General features: G+C 44.9%; 1 protein-coding gene across 1 annotated transcript; it reads left to right on the top strand.

Moving 5' to 3' along the window:
- Positions 1-2986: 2986 nt before the first annotated feature.
- Positions 2987-9327, top strand: paqr9 (progestin and adipoQ receptor family member 9). The gene has a single exon (XM_084165488.1). It carries the CDS (start codon positions 4490-4492, stop codon positions 5777-5779), a length of 1290 nt encoding a protein of 429 aa, XP_084021614.1. The 5' UTR covers positions 2987-4489; the 3' UTR covers positions 5780-9327.
- Positions 9328-9985: the final 658 nt, after the last annotated feature.

Raw genomic sequence — 9985 nt, 5'->3', positions numbered from 1 at the left:
CTCGCTCTCTCTCTCTCTCTCTCTCTCTCTCTCTCTGTCTCTGTCACTCTCTCTCTGTCTCTCTCTGTCTCTGTTTCTCTCTTGGTCTCTCTCTCTGTCTCTCTGTCTCTGTCTCTCTCTGTTTCTCTCTCTCTCGCTCTCTCTCTCTCTCTCTCTCTCTCTGTCTCTGTCACTCTCTCTCCCTCTCTCTCTGTCTCTGTCTCTCTCTCGGTCTCTCTCTCTCTGTCTCTCTCTGTCTCTGTGTCTCTCTCTCTCTCTCTGTCTCTCTGTCTCTGTCTCTCTCTCGGTCTCTCTCTCTCTGTCTCTCTCTCCTTTGGTGTTTTGTGTTAACCCTAAGCCTAAATCCCTTTGGATGAAAGTGCCAGCTATATGACCTGTCATCCTCTCTCTCCCAGGTATTCCAATGCCTTCATCTTCCATCTGATGTACAAGCCCCTGCATAGTGACAAACGACCTTCTGTGGCCTACCCCAAAGCCCCGCCTCTGCAGGTAGAGCCAGCCAATCAGGAACCTGAGTACCCCGTCAAGATGAGTCGCAGGGATAGGAAGCAGGCCGCCCACAATATGCCCCGCAAACGCAAATGATAATAATGACAAACACACACACACACACACACACATACAAGGCTACTCTCAGTTAACAGACTCAGGGCAGCCTAATGCTTTAGCTAAAATAACCTTTTTATTAAAAAAGACAAATCATAGACTTCAGTGATTGCCGTCCCAGTTTGTTTGTGGGTGATACATTCTGAATAGTTTGTATTTTATGTTTTAACTATACTTTAATCCTCCACATATCAACCCCCTAAGGGTCCCTTTCCTTCTATAAGATATTGTAGTCTACTGCTAACCACATGACTAGTCAGATGACTTTAGTATGTAGTCTGGTTTTTGTGAGGTTGTGACATTCCTAATCTTGTACAGACAGACATATTACATGTAACAACCAAGACCAGCATATTCCCCTGTACTTATGTACTGCAGATATGAGAGAGAGAGAGAGAGAGAGAGAGAGAGAGAGAGAGAGAGAGAGAGAGAGAGAGAGAGAGAGAGAGAGAGAGGAGAGAGAGAGAGAGAGAGAGAGAGAGAGAGAGAGAGAGAGAGAGAATTCACAAGCAAACAATACTCTTAAAAACACATACAGCACATAAATGATACAGTAACAAAACACTAAAATGACAAGCCAAACCCATATGCTCCCTCCCCATCCATAACCATTCGTCCCTTCCCATCATCACCCAACAGAACTCTGGGGTCAACTGATTCCAGATCAGTTAACCCTAAATCATGTGCTTATAAATCACTGGCCTCTGTGTGCCTCCAAATGATTCTAGTTCAGTTTGTTTTTGTCCCTCACAGTTCTATCCAAGTTGACCTCAGACAGAGGCTTCTGTGTAGGCTATATGTGTTCTAAACTGAAGACAAAGAAACAAAAGTTGCCCTGTGTCCAATCATCCACATGGCTGGCTGCCCCTTTGAAATCATCGGGAAGATTGACCATTATTTTGTTTTGATTTATCTGACACACTGTCCGACATATGGCTGGCTACCTGTCATGGCTTTGGGTGGAGTGGGGTTGGGTTACTGCTCGGGGGGTTGGGGTGACGGGTGAGTGAGGGGTTTGGAGTTCAAATCAAATCAAATCAAATCAAATGTATTGGTCACATACACATGGTTAGCAGATGTTATTGCGAGTGTAGCTAAATGCTTGTGCTTCTAGTTCCGACAGTGCAGCAATATCTAGCAAGTAGTAGCTAACAGTTCCACAACAAATACCTAATACACACAAATCTAAGTAAAGTTGATGATGTCACAGTGGAATCATCAGCTAGGTAGGAGGCTATGGAGTTGAATGATCTCTAATAGGTTACTCACTTTTCTTGTCCATAAGTTGAAACCAAGTATGTCTAATTGAAGTACTTTTTGTGTCATCGCAAATTAACTGCATTATACTTTAAAAAACACTTTCAACTTCAACCAGTAAAATTGCTCTTTGGCTACAGCCTATGTCAATGAGCGTTAGCATTCTAGCTAACAACTGCTGCAAAAAAAAAAAATATTTTGCAAAGATCACAACCAAATATAATCTTAGCGACTGTTCAATCAAGAATCAAAACATCATTGTAAGGTATGAGAACCCCCCAAAAAGTTATTTTGTTTAGAAGTAATAAAAACGTAAATCTAGGCTATGTTGAAAGGGCGCAGATGGCGATGGCTTTCTCACAGCAGCCAAGCGTCGCGTGCATCTGTGCTTACGTCATTGTGTCGTGTACTGGAAAGGAGTCTATTTCATTTGAATGAAGTCAGATCTTTTACTTATAGCTAAAAACATGCAAATGTTTTTGTTTTCGGCTGCCTGCTGATGTAGCCTAGTGCGTGTCACTAGACAAGTGTGTGGCGCAGAGAGCGGGAGAGGGAGGGAGATGACGAGAGAGAGAGAGAGGGGCGAGAGAGAGAGAGAGAGGGCGAGAGAGAGAGAGAGAGAGAGAGAGAGAGAGAGAGAGAGAGAGAGAGAGAGAGGACGAGGAGAGAGAGAGAGAGGGCGAGAGAGAGAGAGAGAGAGAGAGAGAGAGACAGAGAGGACGAGAGAGAGAGAGAGAGGGAGAGAGAGAGAGAGAGAGAGAGAGAGGGGCGAGAGAGAGAGAGAGAGAGAGAGAGAGAGAGAGAGACAGAGAGGACGAGAGAGAGAGAGAGGAGGGAGAGAGAGAGGAGAGAGAGAGAGAGAGAGAGAGAGAGGGCGAGAGAGAGAGAGAGAGAGGGCGAGAGAGAGAGAGACAGAGAGAGAGAGAGAGAGAGAGAGGGGCGAGAGAGAGAGAGAGAGAGAGAGGGCGAGAGAGAGAGAGAGAGGGCGAGAGAGAGAGAGGAGAGGGCGAGAGAGAGAGAGACAGAGAGAGAGAGAGAGAGAGAGAGAGGGCGAGAGAGAGAGAGAGAGAGAGAGAGAGGGCGAGCGAGAGAGAGAGAGGACGAGAGAGCGAGGCTATTCACCTCCAACTGGCACCAGCACAATGCATTATCTAAGCAGTTGTACGGCGCATTTTAAACAGATAGCGGCACAGACTGTTCAGTCTACAACCACGGAGAAACAAACACCACAACCGGACCGGCTGAGTAACGGAGGGGAAAGGTAGCCTTTTAGTAGCCTACCGCTACGCATGTTGACGCTATACTCTGTTAAGTCCCCTGTTCTCTCTCGCTCTGTCCGTCTTTATCAAGGGCTGTGAAGGACGAACGGGAAAGTAAAAAAGTATTCGCCGAGATAGTGAAGCCAGTTCAGTCACATGACCTACAGAATTTACAAGCTGTCAGTAGACTATATGCACGCACATTGCATTCTGAACACCGGCTCACCGAATGGAAAAGAAAAGCTGTCCGGCCGGCTTCGGAGCCACTTGAAAATAATTGGGGAATAACGGAAGGTCTAAATACTGGAAAACAAAAACAAATGGCAGAATAGATTAACACGAATTTACACGAACAGGGCTTCATTCGTGTGTGAACTATTTTGCCATTAGGCAAGACAAACCTGCATATTTGAACGGACGTGAGTGACCTTGTTTCAAGGGCTAGAGTTACTGCAACATCCCGTTTCTCTCTACATTCTCCGGGGGATTTATTTGGCACCAATGGCGACTTTGATAAATGAAACTGGGACGAGAATTCTGGACTAAAGGACCATGAATAATAAATAATCGCTCAACCGTGCGAGGAACATCAGAAAGCCCCGCCTACCCCAGCACGGCCCACATGACCTAGTTTCGGAGGGATGACATCTCGAGTACCGGTACCTGTCTTTTGGCTTTGACAGACAACAATTGTCGTAGGATGTATTGAACCTTGATGGACATGAAGTGAGAAATTTTTGTTTTTTGTCCAGGGCCTTTCACTCTTTTGCCAGTGAATTACGGAAACATTATTATAAAGGCTGCGTAAATGTGTTTTAAGCAATGATAGCCTATATCAAGGACTGCAACGAGATAATCTATTCCGTATTTTATGTAAAATACCAATTGGAACGGCTCACCTTTTGGACTTAACTGGGGGTCAAGGAGCAATTGAGAGGAAACATAATTATCAGGAGTGTTTCCCTCTGAAGCACTGGATTAAATTCATTTCCTGTATAGGCTACCCCCCTGTCATTTCCTGTATAACCCCTGTCATTTCTTTATTACCCATCGGGAGAATAATTCTACTGACTCAGGGAATTTCATGCTCATGAAAGCCATTTTCATTAATGGTGCTTTAAGGATTACACTTTATGAAACCTCCCTTTGGTTTTAAAACTGTTATTGAGATCAAAGGTTTGCAGGAGAAGGGCATTTTTGACAATGAAAAAAGGGAGAAAGGAATCGACAGCGAATCATAGGAGCTGGTGTCATAATCCCCTATCTGTCAATAATCAAGAGGGCCATGCTGTGATTGACAGCTAGATCAATAAAAACGTATCAGCCAAGCAATAAAAGCCAGCCAAGAGGATCTGAGGGCATTTGTTATGGCAATGACTACAAAAGAACAAGTGCTTTTAAGGACAGAGAAAGTAGAGCGTTTCCAACCCCTCAATAGAGATTTATTGGAGCCAACCAATCATCAAACAGTCCATCATTCTCCTCATTCAATCATGTTCTTCAATTGCGGCCAATCGCTGCCACCCCTGCTGCGGCACACGGATGTCCCGGTCCGCATCACGGAGAGCTTCATCCTGTCCGGTTACCGCTTCCCCAACTACAGCCTCATCCAATGCCTGCTCTCGGCCTTCCGGCCCACCAATGAGACCGGCAACTTCTGGACCCACTTCCTGCCAGTCTTCATCTTCGCCTTCTACTTCCTGGAACCGTTCGGTTTGGAGGGCGCTCCGCCCACCGGCGACCCCTTCTTCTACCCGCTGTGGAACTACTTCACGGGAGTGTTGTGTCTGCTCATGGCTAGCAGCATGGCTCACCTCCTCAACTCCATGTCTGTGGTCATAAGGGAGGTGTGCTTTTTCGTGGATTATGGAACTATCAGTGCTTACACCGTTGGGTCTTCATTGGCCTACTACTACTACATTCACCCCAGGGCGGGGATCCTGGAATTGGGGGATGGGAGACACAACAACACCCAACAGGACCCTTCTTCACCGCCATCATCATCATCCTTGGCCATGCCAGAGTTCAGCGTGTTTTTCGAGACCTTATACATCCCCAGCTCCTGCCTGGTGGCCATCATCTGTGTCCTGGCCTGCTGCAACACCCGCCAGCGCTGGAGAACCTACCGCTACGTCATACGCACCCTGGTCTTCCTCCTGCCCTTCCTCGTGGCCTCCACCCCCATCTTCTACCGCCTCCTCCACTCCTCCCCCTACCTCCCAACATCCTCCTCCTTCTCCTCCTCCGCCTCCATGGCCCAGTTCTTCTGCCGACACTGCTTCTGGCTGGTGGTGTCAGCCCTGTTCAACATCAGCAAGATCCCTGAGCGACTGTCACCGGGTAGTTTTGATATCTGGGGGCATAGTCACCAGTGGTTTCACGTCTGCACCTTCCTGTCCATTCTCGATGAACTTCATATGATCAATGGGGAGGTGAGGGCTATACTCCTTCACCCAGCCCTGGTGGTCCCCCCAGCCATCCCTCCACACCTCCCCGGACCCACCTTAGCCTCCACCTACGGGGTGATGCTGGTCCTCCAGGCCTCAATCGCCTCCATCATCGCCTGGTTCTCCTGGTGCGCCAACAGCATCTACAAACCCCAGGGAGACCAGTTGGAGAAAGAGTTCCTCGCTAAAAGGCATCTAAAGTGTCACTGATGTTGGATCTGATTTATGGAGAGCTCTGACTTTATTCCAAAACGTAGGCCAGTCATTTAGTACATTAATTGACTGAATTGATTTGATCACTTGAACATACAGCAGCAGCACATATAACTTATGGAGGTTAGGGAGGTTACCACTCACATGATATAAAAAAACAGCAGCATATGTTTTCATGTATTGTTTTTATTTTTAGTCACTCAGTAACATTCACGTTCTGTAGCCTACTTTCCTTTTACCTTCACCCATTGCTTTCACCCTTTCCCCTTTCCTTGGACTATATGGGTAACTTTAGCTTTGAAAGGGTAAGTGTGGGGTCAGCCAAGATTCAAGGGTGTTTGTTTTCCATGTTCACTATGGGGGTGCTATTTGGTCCCCTGGATTAGGGTCAGTGTTTTGTGGGGTTGGAACAACTTGCCGGTTCAGTCAAGTCCCCTTGTGTTCCAGGACTCACATTCTGTTCTAGAACGAGGTGATAATTCTATTCATTAAGTGGGTTTTAAGGTAGAGGACATTGGAAAGGTGTTGTTACCCAAGGAGACCTAAGACCCACATAAGATCAACATGTTAACAATGCTCTTAAAATGTCACAGTGAGATTTTAGAAACGTTTGCTGCCATGCTGTCTTTGAATGCTCACTCGGTTTGTCTCCTTCAGCCTTCCTCCACTTCCCCTATCTCTCTGACTGAAAATACCTCTCTCTCTCTCTCTCTTTATCTCTCTCACTCACTCACTCTCTCGATTTATCTCACTCTCAAATTCTCTCTCTATATAAATTATATCTCTCTCACACCCTCGTGATTTCATTTTCCTTCATGTTATACTTAATCTCTCTCTTCATATCTTTCTTGATACCTTCTCAAAACACTCTCTCTCTCTCTGTCCTGCCACACTCAGTTTAATGTCATGCCACACACAGTTTAAGCCATCTCAACAGGAAGTGGGGTAGCCTTGCCGACAACAGAAATAGACCAAGACCTCACTCAGTCTTACGTGATTGCACTCTCAGGGGCGGAAACCAGAGGGTGAAGCCCAACTTCATGTGCACTTTCAGAAGCCACGGCAGTGTGTTATTTTGTTTTTTTAACATCTTCAAAATACTTTTATGTACAGCATATTTCTAACAGGTTTCTGATGATGTATTGTTGATTTAATGTACTAGACCACAGATTCGATTGCTATCAATATCAATGGTCAACTTCATACTATAGCTGCATGTACTGTACACTGATTGCACTGAAAAACGTTCTACACTTTATTCATGGTAAAGAAACAACGGCCTGAAACAGTCAGTGATGGAACTTTCTTTTACCTGAGGGTATATCTATACATCTGAAGCCATAGTGAGGACAGATGCATTGTGTAAACCACAGGAGGCTGGTGGCACCTTAATTGGGGAGGACGGGCTCGTGGTAATGACTGGAGCGGAATCAGTGGAATGGTATCAAATACATCCACCACATGGTTTCCATTCACTCCGTTCTGGCCATTTACTATGAGCCGTTCTCCCCTCAGCAACCTCCTGTGGTATAAACTCTTATCAGCAGATCGTTGAGGATTTGTTCCCTTGCTCAGACATGCCATATCTTACAACGCCTTGATAGGTATTTTACATGTCATATGTTATAGCAATCTGGGGCCTGAGGGCACAATCAATGACGTGGCACGCAACCATTGGTTGATGAATGCAATGTCTGTGCAGGGGAACACGACCTGAATGTTGACAATGTGGACGATTGGATGAGGCCACCAGGAAGAAACACTCTGGTTAGATTTGCACTCAATCACTCAGGTTACTTTGAGGAAGTTGTTGACCAACAAGATCCCTGAAGGCTGATTGTTTATTTGTCTCTCAACCAATCATGCAAATATTTGCATGAATTAGCCTCCTCTTGTATAGATCATTAGCAGTAGCACTTTTAAATACTCCCACTGAATGTTCATTCCCTTGGAATGTAAGAGAGACCACAAGCCATGCTTCTAACTTAGCTAGACATACAGTAGATTAGCTAGGATAAACAATGATGTTATAATTGTTATGCTCTGGACATTTTCATGTCTCCTCCCCCATATCTCTGCTCTCCTATCTCTTCCTTGTTATGGATTCTACTGCTATGTCTCTTCCTGGTTATGGATTCTACTGCTATGTCTCTTCCTGGTTATGGATTCTACTGCTATCGGTCTCTTCCTTGTTATGGATTCTACTGCTATCGGTCTCTTCCTTGTTATGGATTCTACTGCTATCGGTCTCTTCCTGGTTATGGATTCTACTGCTATCTGTCTCTTCCTGGTTATGGATTCTACAGCTATCTGTCTCTTCCTGGTTATGGATTCTACAGCTATCTGTCTCTTCCTGGTTATGGATTCTACAGCTATCTGTCTCTTCCTGGTTATGGATTCTACTGCTATCTGTCTCTTCCTGGTTATGGATTGTACAGCTATCTGTCTCTTCCTGGTTATGGATTCTACTGCTATCGGTCTCTTCCTGGTTATGGATTCTACAGCTATCTGTCTCTTCCTGGTTATGGATTCTACTGCTATCGATCTCTTCCTGGTTATGGATTCTACAGCTATCTGTCTCTTCCTGGTTATGGATTCTACTGCTATCTGTCTCTTCCTGGCTATGGATTCTACTGCTATCTGTGTTTAGTTCTGTCTTCGTTTGAAGAATTATGCCGTCCGTTATGGAGAAAAGATAGAGAAAGCATGTCGTGTTTAAAATGTAAGAGTCTGATCTGATTCATGTCTTTATATCAGGGCAAGCTGTAAATATACATAACAGAGTTCTGCAAACTATCCTCCATTTTAGCTCCAAATGTCCAATGTCGATAACTGTTTTGGAACCAACAGCCCATTGAAATGCACAGTTTCCCAAACTCTATGGATAACTCTATTTATGGGTAAATCTTTGGCTCTGAGAGTAATGGTTTTGCCCTCTCCCACGCTCTGAGTTTCTTTGCACAGTGACAGTGGACCAGACCAGTCCCGTCTTAGAGATGAAATACAGTAATTCAAAAATAATTTGGAAAAATTGTCCAAGTCAACGTGGATATAATGTCATTTGTCACTTCCTTGTTGTTAATGCTGTCATTGTCCAATCTGTGCTTCGCTAGAGAGTCCGAGATTTGGATTTAATCCAAAATTGTGTGTTGTATGTTGCACCTAGCCTGTGTGGTTGCCAGATGTGTTTCTGATTTAGCACACTCCTTTGTCAACTGCTTTGTTGACTCAAACAGACACAAATCTGGCATCCAGGCTTTAATGCACCCATATTATATTATGCCACTAAGTTAGTCAGTATTTGGATAATATGTGTGCAATGCTTGATAGAGTGTGTGATGTTAATAGAGAGGTCTACTTTCTGGGTGACCTGAATATTGACTGGTTAACATCTAGCTGTCCTCTCAACTGTGACTAATGCCTGTCATACCAATATTGCTGGATCTCTCTGTCGCTCGCTCTCTCTCTCTCTCTCTCTCTCTCTCTCTCTCTCTCTCTCTCTCTCTCTCTCTCTCTCTCTCTCTCTCTCTCTCTCTCTCTCTCTCTCTCTCTCTCTCTCTCTCTCTCTCTCTCTCTCTCTCTCTCTCTCTCTCTCTCTCTCTCTCTCTCTCTCTCTCTCTCTCTCTCTCTCTCTCTCTCTCTCTCTCTCTCTCTCTCTCTCTCTCTCTCTCTCTCTCTCTACCCATCTCATATTTCAGTGATCTGTTGAACGCTGGGCATTACAGGGCAGATAGAGAGACGGGGTCTCTTCACAGTCCCCAAGTCCAAAACGAATACACGGCAACGCACAATATTATACAGAGCCATGATCGCATGGAACTCCCTTCCCATCTCCAATTCCTCAAGCAAACAGCAAAATTACCTTAAAAAACAGATTAAACAACATCTCATGGAACAGCCGGGACTGTGAGGGGACACACAAACACGGACACACAAACACACACACACACACACACACACAAACACACACACACACACACACTCTAACACACACATAATTTTTGTTGTTGTATTGTTTGTATTCTTTTTTAGTTGTATTGTTTGTGTATCGTTGTATTTTAAATTTGTGTGACTGTCCTTGTCTTTCAGTGTTTTTGTTACTTTTTTTTGTGTTTTTTGTGGACCCCGGGAAGAGTAGCTGGTGCTTCTGCAAAAGCTCATGGGGATCCGAAATAAGCAAACAAACAAATATCTGTGCGTTTT

Source organism: Coregonus lavaretus (assembly GCF_964263955.1).
Source record: "Coregonus lavaretus genome assembly, chromosome: 7".
Lineage (NCBI taxonomy): Eukaryota > Metazoa > Chordata > Actinopteri > Salmoniformes > Salmonidae > Coregonus > Coregonus lavaretus.
Note: the sequence above shows the minus strand (reverse complement) of the source record. Positions and strands in the feature narration are given on the sequence as shown.